This window comes from Rana temporaria, chromosome 1 (assembly GCF_905171775.1).
Source record: "Rana temporaria chromosome 1, aRanTem1.1, whole genome shotgun sequence".
Lineage (NCBI taxonomy): Eukaryota > Metazoa > Chordata > Amphibia > Anura > Ranidae > Rana > Rana temporaria.
The window spans coordinates 43,032,473-43,057,270 of record NC_053489.1 but is presented as its reverse complement, the minus strand read 5'-3'; the positions used below and the strand labels follow the sequence as shown (position 1 = coordinate 43,057,270).

Genomic DNA, 24,798 nt, shown 5'->3' with positions numbered 1-24,798 from the left:
CATAATGATCACAATATCAGGAACCACACTGATTGGTTCCCGATTATCAGTGGGGGCGGGAGCTTTCAATGACAACAGGCCGTCGAACAAAGTGTCAGCTGATAGAAATAAATCTAATAACATATTTTCTAAAAAAAAGTATCTATATATATCTATATAAATATAGATCTATATCTATATCGATATAGATCTATATGTATATATAGATCTATATATATAGATATATATAGATATATATCTAAATATATATCAATCAAGAAGGGGCCATCCCCAAACTGTTCCCACAAAGTTGGAAGCTTGAAATTGTCCAAAATGTCATGGTATTCTCTTTTACAAAGCTTTTATTGTCATATAAACCAACAGTACAGGTTCACAACAGTGTAGATCTGGACCCGAGAGCCAACCTCAGCATACAGGAAGCAAGATCTTATGCTATACTCTATTGAAAAGAGAGATGAAAAAGTCATTAGAACAAAATGGTCTAAAGTCCGGGCATCGCCCGGTTGTCTGTAAACCTGTAGAATGAGTGTGCAATTCACAACAAAGAAAAAAATCTGAAGGTTAGCATCCTCTAGAAAAAGTAAAAGAGATAACAGCCAGGGAGGAGACTATAAAGGAGTGGAGAAAGAGAGAAAAGTGGAGCAGAGCGAGAGGAAGAATAGAAGGTGAAGTGGGAGAGAAAAAAGAAGGGGGTGGAAGGTCCACGGGGTGCGCGCAAGAGGAGTCCTATATTCACAATAATGCAGGGTGGTAGTATGTGATCCAAGGTTGCCAAACCCTGAGAAACTTGTCGTGCGTATCAGAAAGGACAGCCGTTAGTTTCTCATTAACCATTACATCATTCAGGCGGTTTTTGACTGCCTCAAAGCTAAGTGTGGGGGTCTTACAAGCTCTCGCAATTGTCAACCGAGCTGCAGTAAAGAGATGCTGGGCTAGTTGCCTCTCAGGACGCAGTAATTCCACGATAGGCTTACCAAGGAGTGCTACATAAGGGTCCCTTTTAATGTTAATCTGAAATAGATTACGAAGGAGAGTGTATACTCTAATCCACAGTCTGCAAGCCCGCCAGGAGGGGCACCAAATATGCGCCATGGAGCCCTCCTGAGAGCACCCCCTAAAACAGAGCGGAGAATCATTTGTGGTAAAGCGAGCCAACCTCGCCGGTGTGTAGTACCACCTATACAATACTTTATAGGCATTTTCCAAAATCAACACATTACGTGAGCACTTGGACAAGGTTAGTGTCATCACCCGCCAGTCCTCAGGGTCTAGCTGCTTCCCCAACTCCTTCTCCCATTGGAGGTGATAAGGCCTCAGTGGGGGTTTCTTTGAGGATATCACAGCTGAATAGATCAACGATATTAGTCATGGTATTTTCACGTCTTAGGCCGCGTACACATGGTCGAACATGTCCGCTGAAACTGGTCCGCGGACCAGTTTCCGCGGACATGTCCGACCATGTGTACGGCCTAGCGGACAGGTTTCCAGCGGAAAAAAGTTTCTTAGCAAGCTAAGAAACTTGTCCGCTGAAAACATGTCCGTCGGACATGTCCGATGGTTAGTACACCTAATCGGACATGTCCGCTGGTTATGACGTGTAACCAGCGTCCCGAAATCCAGCGCATGCGTCGAATTGATTTGACGCATGTGTGGAAGCATTGCACTTCCGTGTTTGAGAACGTCGGTGTCTTCTACGTCACCGCGTTCTGTGTCCGCTGGGATTTTGGTCTGATGGTGTGTACACACATCAGACCAAAAGCTCCCAGGAGACATGTCCGATGAAAACGGTCCGTGGACCGTTTTATCGGACATATCTCCTCGTGTGTATGGGGCCTTAAGAGTTCTCTTCACTGGAACTAAGGGGCCAAGTCCAACCCCTGAAAAACAACCCCAGACCATAATTACTTTAAATATATTAAATATTTATTGCAGTTTCCCTAATTGTTTTCAAGTTTCTTTTCTTTTCAATTTACAGTTTTTAAAAATGTACATACACTAGTAAATGTGTTGTATTGTATTCATAAATAAGTGTAAAATATAACATATGGTAGTGTCATCGATAACTTGGTAAACAAAGAAAGCCATATGGAGCTAGGAGTGAAAGCAGAACTTCATGCAGATATAAAAGAACACAGTCAAATCAAGTTCTGGCAGTATTAAATAAATTGATTACATTTATATATATATATAAACTAAAATAAGTTCCCTGTCCTTACATCAACCTTCTGTAGGCCTCCACTGCAGCAATATGCATGGAGAAGGGGTGATCAGCAACGTGAGGCAGTCAGTTCTGTCCTGCTTTGCACATTGTTCTCATTTGATGGTCCTCTAATCATGGGCGTAGCATAAGGGATTGCAGGGGTCACAATCGCAACCCCGCTCCAGGGGGCCCCTACAGCCTCTTTGTCATATTATCATCTCTTCCACAAAGTCCATATTGCTACACTTAGAGGCGCCTCTCTTCTCTTTTATACTCAGTTGTGACATGACGCTACTTGTATATCAAGACATCACTTGTATATTAAGTAAAAATGTATTAAAAAACGTTGCATGTCTTGCAAAACGCTCTCAAACCACGTTACTGTATAGCTAATTTTGCAACCTAGTTTCTGACACCATTGTCATTTTGTAATTGGGTCCAACCCTTCCCCAAAATCGTGATGCCACCCAGAAAACTCTTATGATTGGCTCACTGATTTTTTTTTTTTAATCTGCACTTTTTTAAAGTCAATGTTAGTAACAATAACAAATACTTTTTTTAAAGACACTAAGATGTAATAGATGGTAAAGAAAAGGCAGATGCCACCCCTGTAGCAGTCAGATGCTGAGATTGATTAGATGGCTATAAGGAAGGCAGAACCTCCCACTTAGAAGTCATATTCTGAGATTGATTAAATGGCTATATGGAAGTCATACCTTCCCACTTAGCAGTCAGTTTGAGCAAAGTCCTGACAAGGTGTACATCAAAATCACTATACCAGAGGCAGGTGCCAACGTTTTCTATATTTTCTCTTCTGATCTACAGTATATAGCTCACCAGGTAAGGTTTTTCTTTTTTTTAACAAAATTGAGTTTCATGTTAAAAACAGACATTGAGGCATAGCTTTTTTTACCCTTACTGTTCTTCCTAAACACCTACATCCCTACTTGAATATCAGTTTTAAACTCCAAAGTCAGAGCTCCCCCAAACTCCTTGACAATGTATACCTAAAAACACACTAAGGCACAGGTGTCAAACACAAGGCCCGCAGGCCGAATCCGGCCCTCCAGGCCATTTCATGTGGCCCTCGCACCTCTCCTGCAGCTGAAGGAGAGCTCCAACCCTCCTCTGGTCCTACTTCAGACCTTACTTTCTGCTTTTGAGCAATGCATTCAGCTTCTTCCCAGCAGAAGCATAAGGAAAGGGGGTGCACTGTGATGTAAGGGAGAGTGGGGGAACCCAGCCTTAGTTAGATTTTGACTGAACTTCTAATTGAAGTTGGTGATAAGGTCTCTAAGTTAAAATATATATTTTTTAATATATGAGAAAATGTAGCTTGTGATTTTCTTGACTTCAATAATTAAACCCATGTTTTAAAAGCCAATAATCAGTTTTATTAAACCTTCAGAAAAAAGCACTGGGAGCACCATTGTGGCCTATTTATTTGCACTGTGGCCATGCAGCACTTGGTCTCCAATTTGATTGCCCCTGTTTCCATCTACAAGGAATTACAAGATCTCCCTGTGTTTCCATGACCGTACACCATTTTCCTCTAGCAGTCATAAAATAAATAAGTAGGTTATTCAGCTTCCACCCAAACCGACACTTGTGTGTGACTGTGGTGGGGGCATAAGATTGCAAGCTTTTTTAAAAACTTGTGTGTCAATGTCCTCTGTGAAGCCAGGTGAACATGTCAGTGCTGCAAAAAAGAAAAACAAATCCTTGGAGTGGAACAAAACTAAATTAGGAAGTTTGTTGAGTAAGTTCACCGATGTACGTCAAGCTCATAGGATTGACGTATGGTCCCATTACAAACCAATATACCCAACAAAACATCTTACATGGGAGCTCAACGACTGATAGATGAGGTCTGACATACTTTCTTTCCTTTATGCCTCTTGAAAACTCATCATACTGGTAATGACCATGTAGCAGCCGCAGCAGCCAGAGGTAATCTATTGCTTGTCTGGCAAATGCCAACATAGAATCATCTACTGTAATCAAATTATCATTATTCTCAAAGAACAAAAAGGTAGAGGGTCATTGTCATTGGCTTCCTGAAACCACCTTTAACGGGAAATGGTTGCTAATATCATGTGGATTTCCATTATTATAAAAATGCTGTAAGGTCTCGTACACACAACCAGAGGACAACGGTCTGATGGACCGTTTTGATCGGTCAAAAACGATCGTGTGTGGGCCCCATAGGTTATTTAACCATTGGTTAAAAAAAAGCCAATTTGCTGTAAATTTAACTGATGGATTCCTAACCGATGGGAAAAAAACGATCGTTAGTAGGCACAACCATCGGTTAAAAATCCACGCATGCTCAGAATCAAGTCAAAGCATGCTTGGAAGCATTGAACTTCGTTTTTTTTCAGCACGTCGTTGTGTTTTACATCACCGCGTTCTGACACGATCGTTTTTTTAACCGATGGTGTGTAGACGGACCATCGGTCAGTTTCATCGGTTAACCGATGACAACAGTCCATCAGACCGTTCTCATCGGATGGACTGATCGTGTGTACGAGGCTTAAAGGAAAAGTAGGCTGTCATAGTGTATCTCCAACTTTTTTTTGTTTTACCTTTGGATAGATTTGGGAAGAATTAGAACCTCAGGTTCTGAGATGTCTATGTCAGGGCTGGTAAGATTTGGCCTCTATATTTGTTTTGAGATTCTAGTTACTAAGACAGAATAGCGCATCTGAAATCTTTATAGAATTTGGGGAGAAATCTTCCAACTGTTCCCCCAGTTGGCCAGTAGGTGTATTGGTAGAGCGCGGAACCTAAAACAGGATGGATAAGACTTAAGATTACATTTTTTAATACAGCTCTCTATCAATCAGGGCATCCTTAGGGGTTCCAGGTGCAGTCTTAAGCCTCATGCATATGGGCATGCATAAAATATGTTTAGCATAAAAGCATGCCGTTTCCTGTGGCTTCGGAACATCAATGATGGGGCACAATTCTTTCCACTAACACCAACAATGGGGCATAAATCTTTCCATTGTCACCAACAATGGGGCATTAATCATTCTACTGACACCAACAATGGGGCACCAATCCTTCAACTGACAACAACAATTACGCATTATTCCTCTTACTGACACCAACAATAGGCCACTATTCCTCCCACAGATACAAATAATGTTGCACCATTCCTCCACTAATACTACTAATACTAGTGATGGGACATTATTATTCCTCATACTGACCACAGTGGTAAGTAATGTTTTCATTCCCACTAACCATCAAGTTGAGGAAATGTTTACGCCCGCTGATGCCAGGGCTTTTTCTACAACCCACTGGCCTAAAGTCTAAGGGACAGCAAATTGGACCTTTGCTTAGAAGGTTTGGAGACCTCTGGTATAGAGCATGACATTAATGTGATGATGTCCATGGGTGTGCATAGCCTATTGCATTAGGGTGTGCACCACAAAGCTCAAACACATGGTACTAATCACTGTGTTCATTCAGGCCCGGCACACCTGGCACACCTCGTGTGCATGCCTATGATGAATGCAGGGTACTGAGTTGAGATCCTGTACTCACAGGATATCCTCAGTCTTCCAGGTTGAATGGTGCTAGGTGTCATTCAACTTAGAAGACTAAAGACATCTTATGGCCTCTTATGGCCAAACCATGGGTTACTGCAGAGCACAGTGAAAGGGAGAGTTGCATGCTAAGCTCTTTTTTTAACACCTACTTGGGTACATTTAAAAAATGAACCTAGAATTGTTTTTTGATCTTACATTGAAAAAAAAAAACATTAATTTGCAGGATAGCAGCTTTCATCCTCCATAAATAGCTGGGATAAAGCATTATGGATGCATGAAGCATCCCATTTAAAACTTACAGTGCAGTTCCTCCTGACTGCCCACCTGTTCTGCCTTATCAGGTTTGGTTTATTATACCCATATTGCAGAGAAAACTAAGCTGCGAATGCAGGAATATAAGAAGATAAAAGTGCCATTGTTTTTTTTTTATCACCTCGATGATGGAGGACCTCCTTTTTTTTCTCTTACTTTATATTGTTTCCACAATATTGTTTAGGATCTTAGAAACCAAGAAACTCTGAAAAGTTTTTTGACTTTTGCCATGGAGATCTAAAGCCCTGTAAATAACACTACGCGGAAAGGTTGGAAAAGCCGTTCATCACAACCGCCTGGCAAGTTTAAGTGTTGATACTCCAAATCCTGTAGACTAGTAACATATAATAAGGCATTCCTTCAAGAAGTCATTCTTCTAGCCCAACTGCATATTACACTTTATTTTTTATTTTTTTCGTTTTGGGTAGTGTGGGGAAGAGTTAGTACCTCTGTCTGGTTTTTACTATCAGTTTCATGGAAACGTATTGATCTCTTTCTTGATCTGTTCTTTGTAATGCCACTTGGCTGAAAAAACTAACAAACTGCTACAAGTATTATATCAACTAGCTGACAGTAGTACTTGCTTGTTTAGTCAGAGTAATGTAAACCAAACTGGTAGAAGATTTTCCTACAATCAGATGTGGATAGATATCAGAAAGCCCTTTTGACTTTAAATATTCAGCCCAACCAAAACCGATATGATGTAAAACCTAACTGAATGAGATTTAGTTTGCTAAAACACTGGGTATCGTAAACAATTTAAACTTTTCTTGTTCAAACATTTTATTAGACAATTTATGTTACAATCAAAGTAGGCAGTGGTCTAAGAATGGACTAAAAACAGGTGGGAAGCATAACAGTTGCCAAAATCAGTTAACATTTGAGTGACCATTCGACATGTGCATTCGTTTTCGTCCGAATACAATTTCGTCTGAATTTCAGCTATTTTTGTTATTGTTTTAACAAACGAAAACGAAAATGCAGAATACGAAAACTGAGATCCGACATAAATAAATTCTTTATTGTAGTTTTCGTTGGTCGAATGCGCCTAACCTTAAGGCCCCGTACACACGTCCGAGGAACTCGACGGGCAAAACACATCGTTTTGCTCGTCGAGTTCCTTGTGAAGCCGCCGAGGACCTCGGCGAGCCGAAATTTCCCATTGAACAATGAGGAAATAGAGAACATGTTCTCTATATCCTCGCCGAGATCCTCGTCGGCTTCCTCGGCCGAAAGTGTAGACACGGCCGGGTTTCTCAGCAGAATACAGCTCCGACCGAGTTTCTGGCTGAATTCTGCCGAGAAACTCGGTCGTGTGTACGGGGCCTAACTCTATTAGTCCAAGATTATTCTACATAAAGAGAAAAGATTCGACATTATAGAGAGAAAAGATTCGACATTATAGAGAGAAAAGATTCGACATTACAGTATAGAGAGAAAAGATTCGACATTATAGAGAGAAAAGATCGCTGCTGGAATTGGGTGGGGGAAGTAAAATACAAATAATGATGATGGTGAATGTTATTGGCTGATTGTAACCAAAGAGGAGGAGCAGTAAAATAGTTAGAACTAACTTAGACAATTCAACGACGAAGTTTCGATGAAGCATCGAAAAACATACAAACGTTGAATCTGTCATTGAAGGCTTAAGGTGTATGTCGAATGTTCAAAGAAGAATAGGGAAGCTAAACTGTACAACGCCGCAATCATACATTTCTGGTCAAATGCTTGGCCCATAGGCTATAGAAAAATTCTAATGTTGGTTGACTAGTAATAATAATTAATAAATATAATTATTGATAGTCATACAACATTAGAATTCTTCTATAGCTTGTGGGCGGAACATTCGACCGGAAATGTATGATTTGACGTACAGTTTCGCTGCTCCGTCAAATCTAATTTGAACATTGGACAGACACCATAAGTATTCAATGGCAGATTCAACCTTAAGGCTGCATTCACACTATAACGCAGCGTATTTTGCCGCAACAAATTGTGGCGTATTGTACCGCGATTTGCCGCGACAAAACGGGTCATTTTAACATTTTTTTTATTTTTTACAACACATTGTTGTCTATGCCGAATGCCGAAAGCCGCCTGAAAAAAAGGGTCTGAGACTTGTTTTCAGGTGGCAGGCGTACGGAGTTTTGGCGTTCGGCGTGAGATGTGAACCATCTCATAGACAACAATGTAAAATCGCCCCTCCAACGGCACGAGCGTCGGGCGTAAATACTCCAAGGTGTGAATGCAGCCTTATTCATTCGGATTTTTGGACGAATGCAATTTCTAACAAAAAACTAAATACATAAAAACTAATTTTGGGGGTAACTAAATAAATTCATTTTTCAGACGAAAACGAAATTCCGAAACAAAATATTTCAGTGTGCACATGTCTAGTGACCATGCGTATGTGAAGGTGGAATGCGGGTGCTTGACACGAGGAGACATATCTAAAAGTCTAGTATGCACCCTTGTACGAGGCAATTGCCAAAAACAATTTCAACTTTTCAACATCAAATATCCATATTTTTTTTTATCTCGGGAATTCTGAGCTTCAGCTGCCTCTTTTTTCTATTTCTCAGGGTGGGTTTCCAGATGGTGACAATATTGGACCATGGATTTATATTGTGAGTGTAAAGAGGGGCTCCAGTCTCCCCCCCCAAAAAATGAAAAGTTAGTAGCTAAAAATACTGTAGCTGCTGACATTTAATATAAGGACACTTACCTGTCCAGGGATCCAGTGATGTCCTCATCTGAGACGATTCTTTAATCGGCTTCAGGTGCAATTGCCAGTATCCTAAGGGAAACTGGTAGTGAAGCCTTCTTGCTTCATGGCCGGTTTCCTACTGTCTGTAAGGATGGCATTCTCACCACTAGCTATCAATGTAAGGTGCGTTATTTCCACTGACCACCTATGAATTGGTTTTAGCAGCGTATGTAATATACTGTATTTGTCGGCATATAACACGCACATGCGTATAACACGCACCCTAACTTTAAGAGGGAATTGTCAGGAAAAAAGCTTTCCACAGCCCCTTGCGTATAACACACAGACACAGTTTACCCTCTATTTTCAGGGTAAAAAAGTGAGTGTTATACACCAATAAATACAGTATATACTGACTGGTTCCTATCTTTATTTCTATCTCCATAACCTAGGTGGACCATTAAGCGGGTTTTGTGTGTATCTAAATACATCTTCCTCTATGGCATGGGTCTTCAAACTATGGCCCTCCAGTTGTTCAGGAACTACAATTCCAATCATGCCTAGTCATGTCTGTGAATGTCTGTGTGCTACAATGCCTCATGGGATGTGTAGTTCTACAACAGCTGGAGGGCCGTAGTTTGAGGATCCCTGCTATGGTTACACCAGATTATCCATTTTATTGCATCCCTATGACTCTGCGGACTCAATAACAAAATAAAACTTTTACTAGCTACCATTGAATATACAGGTAATTCCTACAAGTTTGGATCTAACTTGCCACTGTGATCCAGGAAAATTATAATATTTGTGTATGTTTATATAATTGTATTATACTGTTATTATGTCTCTTGTATGTTTTTCTAAAATATTTTTTTTTCTATTTTTAGTGTTTACAGGGCCTGATAAATAAATTCTCGTGAGAAAGCTACTACTTGTGGTAAAACACGTAGAGAAATATTCAGTCTGCACTTTTCAACTGTACTGTATTGTATGATTCGATATTTATATTTGGATTATGTCATTGTCAATTCATAATAAATAATATTTTTTCATTATAACCCTGTAAATTTGCACCAAGCTCCCATTTTTTGTATTAATGGTTTTAGCAGCAGTTACCCACAACCTGAACATTCATAAATTGTTTCAAGGGGTCCTCTCGGGTAAAGAGCATGAGAAACACCAACCAGTGCCCCAAACTAGTCCAAAATCACAACAAAGTCCTTGACCTCACCTTTCCCTACTGCATTCAGGCAATACCCCCCCCCACACACACACACACTTTACCCATACCCTATGCAGTGACAATGAAGAAGCCATAGGAATCTCAACAGGTCATTTGCTTGCGCTCCTTTCTTTAAGCATATTTGCAGTGACTTCACTATGCAAAGCCATGTTTAATGCAGACTGCTTACCCCCCTCTTCCAGTATAAGTAGATGGAAGTTAAAATATAGTCATAATCAGTTGTATTTAAAAGATACACATTTGTCTAATAAATAACAACGGACCTAGGTGGTGTTTCATAATCTGCTTAGAATTCAGTTTTAATCTTCCTTTAGCCTATTAAGGCTGATTACACAGAACAATAGGCTGCATGGTAACATTTTATAAATGTCAAATATATCATTATCTATGCAGAGATGAGAATATTTACATACATATTGCCCCATATTATTAGCCCCTCTTTACACACAGAGTGACTTTTTTGGTTTAGCTTTGCAGATTGTTAATTCAAAGAGGAGAAAGCATATTATTTTCCTGGATTTTCTCCATGAAAACATCCCTTTAATAGTACGTCATGAAAGCTTGATATTAAAGAATCTGACTGTTAAGATTCCTTCAAGGAGCTTTCATGGTAACGATTAGGAAACAAGAAGTCTGCTAGAGAACCCCCCTGAGACCGCAAGCTGTCAGTCACCTCTCTGCCGCATTCAGTCACACATCGTAATAAGACTTTGTGATTGAAAGCTCTGAATTCCAAGAACGTCAGCCGCTACACTTACTGCAATGAATTTCATCACTGGAAAGGTGGCCTACATAACTTATTCATTCCATTGGAGGGCTTCCAGTATGGCCCCGTTTAATAAAAAGGAATGATTACCTATTTCAATGCACATGGAAATTAAACAGATTCAAGGAGACCTTTCTACGAAAAAGATGGGTCAAAAAGGTCAAATGGTCATCTCATTCCAGAAAATATATTAGTATTGTATCTATATTACAATGGTCAAGTGTGGAATTTTCACAACAGATAAATGTATCTATCTTTCTACCCATTCAGTCTTCCATTCACCCATCATATATATTGTAACAACACCCCCTTTTTTGCTTTCTCCGTGTACCCCACCACTAAGGTTGCATAGAGGCCAGCTTTGAATGGCTCTGTTCCGCAGCCTCACAAGAGCTCGGATAACTAATTTCCAGTTCCAGGCAAGTTGTTAATTCGTCTGCCACCTCCGCTCTGATGAAGGGGGCTGCTTTTTGCCATGTTGGCTCTAGTTGTACCCTGTGAACTGCAAACTTCAATAAACACATTGTATAAAAGCCTTAAGTGTGACGCCCCTGCGTATGGAGCGCACCTCCTACCTCATCTACATCTCCCATGTCTTGGTAACCAACACCTGCACACAGCTCCGTGCCTCCCCTCACCACCTGTCTACAATGCATTAAATCTCCTGCTATGCCTGCTTGTGTACTCCCCACATGGGGACCAAGAACTTCTTCCCTACAGACGCCCAACAGTGGGTACAGCACACCCCAGTTCCCATACTTAATAGTGTTCACCAAGAAAGTCAACCCTTCCATTACTTCAGAATATTTTCACTCTGTGATCCTTGTTTGTTGTCCCTGCCTGCACTCTAGATTGATACTGGACTTAACCCCTTTGTTGTGATGCTTGCTGATTGACCCTGGCCATACTCTGGATAGCTACCATTGATCTTAACTCTTTTGCTGTAGCACTGTGATCTGTGCTGATGTGCTGATTGCCCCACCCTTCCCAGCTCCTTAGGACTACCCTGTGAACTTAACCTATAGTAGTCATAAATGCTCTGCTTACTGAACCCCATAAAAAGAAAACAATCCTACCTAAGAGAAAATACCCTAGAAACACTCAATCCTATGAGAAAATATCCCAAGAACATTTGATTCTAAGAGAAAATACATTAGGACCATTCAGTGAGAAGACAAAATGCACTAAGAACTTTCAACCAAATGTCAAAATACCATAAATCCTATGAGAAAATACTCTTATGCCTCGTAAACACAACCAGTTTTTTTCCATCAGGAAATCTGCCGTGACAGCTTTTGGCCGGGAAAACTGGCCGTGTGTATGCTCCATGGCAGTTTTCCCAGCAGGAAAACTTCCGGGAATCGTGGCGGGAAAAATGAGAACATGTTCTTGTTTTTTCTGCCGCGATTCCCGGCGGTCTTTTTTCCGGCAGTTTTCCTATGGCAAATACTGCAGTGGAACATACACACGGCCGGGTTTCCCGGTCAAAGCTCTCATGGCAGTTTTCCTGCCAGGAAAATCGGCTGTGTGTAGGGGGAAAAGCTGCCAAACCGGTTATTGGCTTTGCCCTCGGGTTTCCCGGCGGTAAAAAGTCAGCCGGAAACCCAATCGTGTGTACGAGGTATAAGAACATCTGATCTGAAGAGAAACTACTCTAACCACATTTGATCCTAAGAGAAAACACCCTAAGAACTCTTAATCCTTTAACAAAATACCCTAAGAACATTTAATTCCAATGCCGCATACACACGATCGGAAATTGCGACCGTGTGTATGCTCCATCGGACATTTGCTTTCGGAAATTCCGACAAGAAAAATTTGAGAGCTGGTTCTCAATTTTTCCAACAGCAAAAGTTATTTTCGGAAATTCCGATTGCCTGTATGCAATTCCGACGCACAAAAATCCTACGCATGCTCGGAATCATTGAACTTCATTTTTCTCGGCTCGTCATAGTGTTGTACGTCACCACGTTCTTCACGTTCAGAATTTCAGACAACATTTGTGTGTCACTGTGTGTATGCAAGGCAAGTTTGAGCCAAAATTCCATCGGAAAAAAATCCACGATTTGGTTGTCGGAATTTCCGATCGTGTGTACGTGGCATAAGAGAAAATACATTAAGACCATTTAGTAAGAAAGCAAAATGCACTAAGATCTTTCGCCCAAAAGTCAAAATAACATAAAAACATTAAATCCTATGAGAAAATATCCTAGAAACATCTGATCTGAAAATAAACTACCCTAACTCCATTTGATCCTAGGATAAAACACCCTAAGTACATCCAATCAGAATAAAAAATACCCTGAGAACATACAATCCTAAGAGAACATCCAAAAGAACATTGGATCCTAAGAGAATAATGATTGATCAGAAGAGAAACGACCCTAAGAACATTCAAACAACAACATTTATTTTCTATGTGAGGATGAGACAATATTTACATTAAAATAGACATTCGAATCTGTACATTTCTCCCATCAGCAATGCTCAAATAGAACCAAAGAACATTCGATTTTGCCCTATTCACACAACAGCTTGATATATTGTGCAAAAATCAGTTTGTGAATTGATTCACATAAAACAAAAGTATACTGTAGCTATACATTTATTTTTTTACAAAAAGAGCCTGTTGTTCTAATTATCTCTCTTGATTATTGTTTTATCTTTTTGCTTCTTTATTTATGTTTTGTATTTTTGCTTTATTTTATTAAGTACCAGTTCACATAAGGACACAAAGAAAATGGTTAACAGCGTTGTCTTGTGCAAAGACTTACCTAAATTCTCTATGGAATAATACCGCTGCTTGCTGTCTACCCGCACCGTCTCAGCATAGGGGCTCCCGACGCCGTAGCCTATGATGTACCCCCGTACCACAATGTTGGGGTTCAGCGGCGGTGTCCAGCTCATAATGATACTGGTGGAGAGCGGTCTGACATGAAGAGAACTGGGCTGGTCTGGCACTTGAGATTCTACAAATCAAACAAAAAGAGCATTAATATTCTGTTGACTTCCTCATTCTAGCCCAAAGCCTGACTATTATGTTTTGATCATTTTCTCAATGTTGGATGTTGTGTTATAAATAGATAATCCCAACTCAGGGACCTGAAGCTCCTAACTAGTTGGAAGCCAGAAAAATAGATTTCTTATGAGTGTTATAGCACATGAAATGAATGTTATGATTAATGCAAAACAATGTAGTATTTATTGGTAGCCAAGTGTGATATCCACATGGACCAACAAAAACAAATTCTCACAAACCTCATTACACATCATGTTTAATTTACCGATGTTCCCAGGAGTTCACAAAACGTGCTTCTTTAAAATAAAAGAGTAAACAGTAGGTGTTTTTTTTTTTTTTTTTTTTACTATCTAGGCATTTTGAAGACGATAAAGTAGATAACTCCATAAAATAAAGAAATCCACAATTGTACATATGAGGTTTAATTTTAGGCCAATGCAGTATGATGCTTGTTTTTTTTTTACGTACACCTTTGTAAAAGTAAAATACAGAAGGTATAGTATATATATTTTTAAATCAGAAACGTTTTTATTGAATGAGACAATACAAAGTACAAAGAATAACAGAAGAATGAGCAAGTACAAAAGCTGTTTCTATTCCATTATACCAATAAACACAGTTAAAGACAACTCACATTCCATGCAAATTTGGTACGTTGTTAAACCGCATCTCTATCCTGTAAAGTTACCTGTGTCATCTCCCTCTGAACCTCCCCTATCCAATTTTTCTAATTAATGTAATGGGTTTGTGGGACCCACAGAAGGCCAGACAGCTCACCCATATCTCACCTATGTTCCCTGGAAGCTTCCAAACTATACTCAGCCCATGGGACATTGCAGTACCAGCATTAGAATGAGCTCCCTTGGGGGTAGCCCAGGGACATTGAGCCATGGAGACAAGAGTTTGTCACGTATAGTATATTGACACAGAATGGGAAATGAGAGAAAACATTTTGTATTGCTTATATATAGCTTTCCTTTATTATAATTGCTGTTCAGTTTAATGGTAAAGCTAACAAACTTTATTTTGTTGTATATTTAATTGTTTTAAAGCTTGTTGGCAACCAATGATTGTCTGATGGTTGATGACCAACAATGGTAGTCTCAACAAATGTTAAATATTTCAAAAAGTTTCATTCCTTAAAGCAGTATATGCGCATCTATATTTTTTGTATGCAAAAGGGAGCAATAAAAGTCCTAAAAGGTAATCTATTGATTAATTAAATACAATTAACATTTGTATTTGGGTTAAAAAAAAAATTAAGCCCTGGTCCACATTGATGCGATTTGACATGAAAATCACATGCCAATTCGGCAGCAACTACGGGGAACTTATATACTGTATATAAAAAATTATAATAATAATAATTCTATGGGTCACCAACATTTCCAATATTCGTTACCTCTATAAAAGGACAATTTAGCAGAAGACAAATCTGTTACTAATCTAGCAAAATCTCATGCATTAACACAGAACTGTATATTAAACGTATTTAAATTATATACTTATTAGAGTATGGTAGACATTAAGCCTGTCTTATATAATATACACTTCTCATTGCTTCCACCAGTACCATTCAAGTAAATGGAACACCTTTTTGGCCTGGTGGCAATATGTTCTAATGTATCTTGTTTAGGTTGCGTAGCGAACCCTACTAGACAACAACAAACACATGCAAGGGGTTTGGTTTCAGTACAGAATTCTCTATTACCGGAGGCGTGAGTGTCTTATGTTGGCACACAGTCAGACATCAAGGATTCTGCTGTGCTGCAAGCAGCTTTAAGAGCATCGCATAGAAGCTTGCCTCTTTGAGAGCGGAAGGGGCAAGCCAATATTTGGTATCATCAAAGACACTTACAACACAGTAGTAACATATAATTTTAAAATAAAATAAACCAAAAAATGAAAAGCTGAGCCATCATAAGACAGACTGTAGTCATTGTGAAGTATTCCCAAAAGCAGTCTTTATAATTAGAAGAGCTACTTCTAAAAATGTACATGCAGCCGGCTACTTAGAAGTGTAGAAGTGACATTAACATAATTCTACTGGCTGAATCATTTCCAATATAGTAGCCAACAGCAAAATAAATAAATAAATAAATAAATAAATAAATACATAAAAGGCACAAATAAAACCAATAGAAAACAACATTAAATGTTATAAAAACAAATAATATAATATAATGAAAACATAACATAATGTAACATTTTATGCAAAAAAAGGAAAATTATCACAAATTAAATACCCTTGTGACAATTTCCCGAACAAGGTGTCCTTTTTTTTGTTTTTCAAATATTGGGTGTAAAGGTGTAAAATTTTTAAATTGCAGGCTGCACACTTGCATTGTAAACCTGCCTAATTACTGTATTGCTCCACATCTAGTATGCACCCTGGAGGAAGTAAACTCCCACCATAGACTTTTTGCACAGGTAGTTTGCTTTATGCTAGGTTCCACTTGAAAAGCACACAGATAATGGGGTTGATTTACTAAAACTGGAGAGTACAAAATCTGGTGCAGCTCTGCACAGAAACTAATCAGCTTCCAGTTTTTTTTGTGAACACTTAACTTGACAAGCTCAAGTTAGAAGCTGATTGGCTACCATACTTCGCTTCACCAGATTTTGCACTCTCCAGTTTTAGTACATCAACCCCAATATGTTGCTATAAACAGTTTTAGCTTGTGTTAACTGTGCAGAGTAGAGTTAATCAGTATTGTGTGAAGTGGTGGCTGGTGCTTAACCCCCCGGCGGGTCGGACAGGAAGACAGAGATCCGTGCCTTACCGTCCGATGACAGGGTGGTGCTGGATTTGGGGGTTGGGCTCCTGGAAGAGGTTTTGGCTGCCCCTTGCTCCAGCTTGCTGAGGGAAGAGCCGGGGCCATTGCTTCTCCTCCCTCCTCCTAAAACTCCCTGGCCAATCTGGTCGCAGGATCTGCTTTCTGATTGGCTGGGAGGAGAAGCAGGAAGACATTAGCGAATATTAATTTGCCAATGTCACACAACTGGGTGGGCACAGTGCTCTGTGCCCCAAACCTACCATTTTATTAAGCCAATTATAGCCCCAGGCTCTAATCATGTGCTTCTAAAAAAGAAAAAACATTGAAATCCATGCGTCCAGCGCCCTGCATGGAGATTAGGGGCCAGGCGCATAGATTAGGGGATGGAGCGATCACCAGTGATTGTGTGTCTTTTGACTCAAATGGCTGGAGTTATCAAAGGAAAATAAGCTGCTCGCTTAGGCAAGGAATTTGTTCATTAGCCCTGTGAAGGTGGCCACAAGTCACTTTGCAGAGAATACCAAATCATGTGCAAGGAGGGAAAAAAAAAATTGGATAATGGAAGTCTGCAAAGATTCATGTCATTCACTAAGCCAAAGGAAATTTGCCTTAAAAAGTAAAGATTATTTTGCAAAGTGCCTCTTTGCCTTTAGTAACCCAACCTCATAGGCCTATTTAATAAGGTAGGGTAGCATTAGGTGTAATAAGCCATTTATAAATAATGCATCCATGATTTAGTAGCAGTGACGTAGGAAAAGGTATAGAGCAGCAATTCCATTTAGGAAATCTATGTTTCTTGATTCCCGAAACATGTTTGTAGATATACCAGAATTAATTCCTTTTTTGGTTTCAGGGACAGGGTACCCCTTGTATTATAATCCACATACAATGCATGTATAGGTTTACAGGTCTTGCTCTCCCCCCATCTCTCCCCAGAATTGTGACTGTCCCTTGACTGCAATAGTACAACGCAGTAAACACTGCAGCACAGCTGACTAGGTCCTTGTGCTGCTTTTCTTTCCCGTAGTTTAAGCTCTGTTGTACAGGGGATTGCAAGAGGCTGATATTAAGTCAAATTCAGTAACCTACAATGTTTAAAATAATGACTAAAGAAAGGCATTAATTTAAAGCGGAACTCAGGGTATATAAAATGAAATACCCTTGCAGTAGTGCTTTCCTGCACTGCAATAGTTAAATGCTTGTTTACTTACCTTATCCCTGGCTCTCACAGGCTCCTCCTTCCACAAGACTCTCCCCTGCTGTGTATTCCCTTTAGCACTACAGATAGCGATCTCAGTTGTGACATCATCACGTGCAATGAAGGACCATCATTCCTGCATTGTAAGCGAAGATGCCAAAGACCTACCTATAAGCCAGAGCTTCAAAGAGAAGTCATGAGCGTCAGCTGCCGGGGAAGCTAGGGATGATGTAACCCCCAGTGCAACGGTAGTTTTTTATATTCCAAAAAGGAAGAGGGTCAAATACACTATATTGTCAAAAGTATTGGAATGCATGCCTTTACACACACATGAACTTTATTGGTATCCCAGCCTTAGTCCGTAGGGTTCAATATTGAGTTGGCCCCACCCTTTGCTATAACAGCTTCAACTCTTCTGGGAAGGCTGTACACAAGGTTTAGGATTGTGTCTATGGTAATGTTTGACCATTCTTCTTTGTGAGGTCAGGCACTGATGTTGCATGAGAAGGCCTGGTTCGCAATCTCCGCTCTAATTCATGCCAAAGGTGTACTATCAGGCTGAGGTCAGGACTCTGTGCAGGCCAATCAAGTTCCTCCACCCCAAACTCGCTTAACCATGTCTTTATGGATCTTGCTTTGTGCACTGGTTAGAACATGAAGGGGCCATCCCCAAACTGTTCACACAAAATTGGCAGCATAAAATTGTTCAAACTGTCTTGGTATGCCGACTCCTTAAAAGTTCCCTTCACTGGAACTAAAGGGTCAAGCCCAACCCCTGAGAAAAAACAACACCACAACATAATCCCCCCTCCATCAAATGATTTGGACCAATGCACAAAACAAGGTCCATAAAGACATGAATGAGAGAGTTTAGGGTGGAGGAACTTGACTGGCCTGCACAGAGTCTTGACTTCCCAGAAGAGTTGAAGCTGTTATAGCTGCAAAGGGTGGACCAACTCAATATTGAAACCTACAGCAGTATTTCTCAATCTTTTTTTAGTCAAGGCACCCTTTAAAATGATGGACCGTCTCAAGAAACCCTTTAAAACTATGGACAGTCTCAAGGCACACCATTCTAAACTGTAAAAAAAACCTATTCTAGTAGTTTTACATAATGCAGCAACATCCACACACGTAGGACAATGCTAGAGGTGATTTATTCTTTCAAAGCAAATGCACTTTTCCACACTGGTACTGACTAGTATTCCAATGTTTCTCTTCTCTCTCAATTTCTCGCCATCAGTCAGGGTCAAATAAGGATGTGGTGGAGGCAACAGATATTTAGGTAGATTCAGGTACAATAGTGCAAAGTTACGGCGGCATAGCTTAGCCTGTTTAGGCTACGCCGCCGTAAATTAGCTAGGCTAGTAATGATTCTCAATATACTTGCCTGCTAATATACGGCGGCGTAGCCTAAAGCGGGCGGGCGTAAGGGCGCCGAATTCAAATGACTTGGAGGGGGGCGTGTTTGATGGTAATGAGGCTTGACCTCACATTTTTGACGTTTCTTTTTCACTGCGCATGCGACTACATTTCCCAGTGTGCATTGCGGTTACGTATGCCACACGGGCCTATTGATTTTGACGTGGACGTAAACGACGTAAATCCCGATTCGCGGATGACTTACGCAAACTACGTTGAAAATTCGAATCTCGCGGCGGGAACGGCGGCCATACTTTAACATTGTTATTCCACCTAATAGATGGAATAACTTTAGGCCTGTAATGCGCTACGTAAACGGCGTAAATCGACTGCGGCGGCCGGGCGTACGTTCGTGAATCGGCGTATAAACTCATTTACATATTCTACGCCGGCCGCAATGGAAGCGCCACCTAGCGGCCATCCAAAATATTGCAACCTAAGATAGGACGGCGCAAGCCGTTGTATCTTAGATATGTTTAAGCGTATCTCTGTTTGAGCATACGCTTAAACATAGGTCAGCGTAGATTCTGAGTTAGGTCGACTTATCTACTGATAAGTCGGCCTAACTCTTACTGAATCTACCTAACAGTCCTTATCAACCGATGACATCATTGGTTGTAAGGATGCCAGTGTCTAGTCATGATGGTGCATAATGTAACTAAAGAGCAGGTTTGATCCACAATTTTTGATCCATTTTTAACCATTTTGCTTAAGCACCAGTGAATAAACCTCAAGGCACCCCAGGGTGCCTGGGCACCCTGGTTGAAAAAGACTGCCCTATGGACTAAGACCAGGATGCCAATCCATTAAAGTTCATGTGCATGTAAAGGCAGGCGTCCCAAAACTTTTGTCAAAATAGTATATATCAGCTATCTCTAGAAAGATTAAAAACAGAACTGGATTGTCTGTGAAAAGTAGTACTGACAATTCTTCTTTAAGTCATTTTGAAAAACCGGCCCAGTGTGCTCGCATGTGATATTCTGCTCTATCTTTCTGACTATTAAAAGGGAAATTAAATTGTAATAGGGAAAGAAATAAAACTGATCGCAGTAATGAACACTCGGAGCAGAGATCTCTATTAACCAACCCAACTGGGGAGGAAGAAGGCTTCACTTTACTGATGACTGAACAGTTTCTTTGGCCAAAATGTATGCAGCCCTGGGGGAAATTTAAATGACATGTATTATTCAGATTGAAGCAGATAAAGAGAGTTTGGTGATGGAAAGTTATCCAAGGGAATAGAAAAGTTCCATTTAAACCCTCTAACATTCCATTAAAATGCACCAAACTCTTCATTTAGTCAGGGGGGTGTCAGGATGACATTTTAATTTAATATTGTCTCAAAAAACTGAAGAGAGACCCAGCAAGGTGTGACTAATGACTATCTGCATTCATGTCAGTAAATATATTTTTTCAAAGTGTACCATATACTTCTACCTGTAAATGAGGGGGCTAGAGAAATGGTCCCTTCTTTTATTTTTTTATTTCAAAGGTATTGGGTTCTTTTATAAATAGCCTTTTAATCCATACATCTACTAAAGATCTACCTCTAGCCAGAGCTATATGTAGACTTCATGCTTTTTCTTGGCTAAACTAAAAGGTAATGACTTGTGTCATGTAATACACTTTTAAAATCTATAGCTAGATTGTGCCTAATGCAGAGGTTCACTATATATATATATATATATATATATATATATATATATATATATATATATATACACACAAAAGGAAGTGGGCACTTGACCATCACATTTACCTATATGGACATTCCTTCAAATGGATGAGTTCGGGTATTTCAAGTGAAGGGTTATTATAATGTTACAGAACACAAAGATATTTTAAACAATTGCCTCCTTGCATTCAAAGCCACTCCCCTGCACCTCCTCCAGGCTTTGATTGACAGCAGCCAAAGTGCCTCCCTGCATTCCAAGCCACACCCTGCCTCTCCTCCAAGCCTTGTTGGACAGTGGCTATAGTGCCTCCCTGCATTGCAAGTCACACCTCTGACTTTTCTTTATGCATGTTCGTAGATGGAACTAGTGCAAGCAGGCAGCTCCCAATTTCTGCTTTCCAACTCGTCTGCCCTCCTCGGGGTTTGGATGACAGCTATTCTACTGCCCTACATTTAAAGCCACACCCCTGCACCTCCTTCAGACTTTGATTGACAGTGAATACCATGCCCCCCTGCATTCCAAGCTACTCCCCTGTCCTTCCTCCAGACCTTGATTGATGGCATGTACCCCGCTTCCCTGCATTTAATACTACTTCCCTGCACCTCCTTAAAGCGGTGGTTCACCCGAAAAAAAATTGTTAACATTAGATTGAGGCTAATTACTGGAAGCAGAATCGGGTGTTTTTTTTTAAATCAATGCAGTACTTAGAGATAGATGTTCTCCGCCGCTTCCGGGTATGGTCTTCGGGACTGGGCGTTCCTATTTGATTGATAGCCTTCCAACGGTCGCATACAGTGCGTCACGAGTTGCCGAACGTCGGTGCGGCTCTATACGCGCCTGCGCACCGACGTTCGACTACTTTCGGAAACTAGTGACGCGCTGTATGCGACGGTCGGAAGGCTGTCAATCAAATAGGAACGCCCAGTCCCGCAGCCCATACCCGGAAGCCACTGAGAACATCTATCTCTAAAACGGTAAGTACTGCATTGATTTTAAAAAAAAAAAACACCCGATTCTGCTTCCTGTAATTAGCCTCAATCTAATGTTAAATTTTTTTGGGTGAACCTCCACTTTAAGGCTATGATTGATAGTAGCTACTGTGCCTCCCTGTATTGCAAGGAACTCCACTGCATCTATTCCATGCTTTGATTGGCAATGGCTACTATGCCATCCTGCATTCCAAGATACTCCCCTGCACCTCCTTCAAGCCTTTCTTGATGGCAGCTACCTTGCTTCCCTGGATTCCATGCCACTCCCCTGCACCTACTTCAGGCTTTGATTGATGGTCGCTACCGTGCCTCCCTGCATTCCATTCTGTTTCCCTGCCCCTTATTCAGGCTTTTATTAACTTTGGCTATTGTGCCTCTCTGCATTCCAAGCCACTCATCAGTGCCTCATCCAGGCTTTGATTGACAGTGGCTTCCAAACCTCCCTGAGTCGTCTGTGATGTGATCAATGCGCATTCCCCAACCAAAAGTTTGGGGGAGTGCTGCTAAGAGGGGCTGAGTGATGAGCTTTTGTAAACATTGAAAAATAAATGTTTAAATACAGCTTTATTTCCTTGGGTGGACCTAAAGGGAAAACTGAAACCAGCACTAAGGGATTATTACTACTTTGATAAGCCAGAATATCTACCTCCCTGTGCCCTTCTAATGCCACCACCATGCCTCATCAAATAAAAATATTCTAAATGGCACCTAAGGAGCTCCTGTTAGACAAGGTGGTGGTTGCTGAGTGCAGCCAGGCAGGAATTTTTCTTAAAAAAGGATGGCAGGTTCACTTTAAGCACAGCTGGAACATTTTATTCTGTAAAAGTATTTATCTTGGGAGCCCTGTGCGTCATCATTTAGCCAAATGAAAAAAAAAAACCTTTAAGGGCAATAATGCTTGGAGTGCGTTGGTGGCACAGGAATCTCCAGGCAGAAAATAAATATTTGATAACATCCCAGATGTCAACAAACACATGGGAGCCTCGCGGGGAGTCGACACTCTTCAGCATTTTGGGGCCTTCAAGTCATTTTAACAAAACACACTAATTAAAAGGGCTATCCGCAGGGATTCTGACTAGCTCCAAGATGTAGTGTTTTTCTCGTCAAAGCCAAGTTCTATCACACGTACAGTGAGGGAGAGGGGAAAAACATGCGATCGGAAAGCTGTAATGTAACCGCCATTAACAATCTGTCTGGCAGTGCTATGTATATTTGGCTGACATGTCGAAGAGTCTCAGCATCTAATAGGTGTGTGCGACTCCCTTTGGAGTCGTGGCGTCAGTAAAATTGAAACTTCCATGCAAAAGTACTTGAAGCATGCCTTAATATTGCAAACGGTAGGGAGCGAAAGTCTCAAGCTTGTTTATTGTGTTTTTCATGTTTAAGCCTGTTCCCGATTTCTCCCGGAAAATAGGAGACAAATAATGTATTTTTGGTATTCTTCACCTGTTATTGCATTGCAGACATAGATATCAACTCTGTCACAATCTATCTATCCATTATGTCAGTAAATTGATAGACTGCATTGCTTACCCAGGATATTTGCAGCAGTGAGAATGTATTATTTTTACTGTAGTGTAGTTTTTAATTTGTTGCTGTGCTTTCTCAAATCAATCCTATATTTGTAGCCTGCTCCTTCACAATGTTTTGCAAAAATGTATTGTAAATTCCATAGCTTGGGGAAAATTTGAAATTGTTATGGTCGTGCAAGTCCCCATAGCACTTGGTCTAATCCACAAAAAGTCAAGCCCATGGTAAGAACAAGCCCTCATCCTCTAGTATAGCAGGTTTCAGGTTGTTATCCAAGTGTAGATTAAAAATAAAAAGAGAAAATTTTAATGATTCTGTCCTCTGGTTGGAAATGGTTATAATATTGACTGGTCCTGGGTACAGCCATGTCACTTGAAGATGACTTACTGGTGCAAGGGGCTACCTCAAAGGCTTACCTCCATTTATTTATTACTTTTAATGCCCCAACGATGGGAGCTCTGAGCATGGCCACACCACGCCTGAGGCTATTCGAGGTGTCTACCTCAGAGGGCACTCATGAAGTGGGGGCGGCACTGATGCCAGAGTGTTCATACTGTTACTGAGCTCCCTGCCTTGGCCACGGTGTCCCTTACTGGCACATACACCGGCAGTTCTACCGCCATAGGCAGCCACCCTTGCCGCCCGGAGGAGAGCAGAAAAATGGCTGCCTTGGATGGCATCCACCCCTTTAAGGCAAAAAAAGTGATCTGGGAAGCAAAAGCTAAACACAGTAGTGCCAGTATGAAGGAGGGATAATAATACCTAAAAAATACCCTAGAATTTTTTTCTTCTTCAATTTCTCCCGAGAAATAGCAGTGCACATCACAATAGTGTGCCTTGGCATTCCAGTACCTACAGCCTCATAGCTGTATATTATATCTGCTTTGTAAGATCTAAGGCACTGCTGCCTCTGACTGATACTCTCAGTAGATTTGGAGTGAGGTGTGATGGTGTTCTGCTTGCTGGAAGCACTAACATGTGGAAGAAAATCACTGCCTCTACCAAGATGGCCACCCCCACACAGGCACACAGTGCAAAACAAGGCATGGTGGGGGATATTTACTAAAACTGGAGAACTCTGAATCTGGTGCAGCTGTGCATGGTAGCTGATTGGTTTCTATGCGAAGCTGCACCAGATTTTGCAAGCTCCAGTTTTAGAAAATGTTGTAAATAATCCCTGGTAAGTCAGTAATGGGGAAAAGATCAGCAGCAGGTAGAACACAGGAAATACTGGAGACTAGTCCTTTACCCTCTGTCTGCCTTCTTTTAAACAGAGCTTTCCAAAATGTTGTTCCTCTTTAATGCAAGCTGTTGAAACATTTCAGGCCTTGTTTTTGTACTAAATAGCTGGTAAGTGTTTTGAGAAATCTTTTATCTCATATTGTTCTGTACTTTACCTTTG

The 24,798-nt window shown here is 40.6% G+C and overlaps 1 protein-coding gene across 1 annotated transcript in view; it reads right to left on the bottom strand.

Annotated features, from left to right (window-relative positions):
* DCC (DCC netrin 1 receptor) overlaps positions 1-24,798 on the bottom strand; it is an 833,538-nt gene that overhangs the window by 116,084 nt on the left and 692,656 nt on the right. The window contains exon 15 of the mRNA XM_040337108.1: positions 13,560-13,754. Coding sequence (XP_040193042.1) covers positions 13,560-13,754 — 195 coding nt within the window. The remainder of the gene's footprint in view (positions 1-13,559; positions 13,755-24,798) is intronic.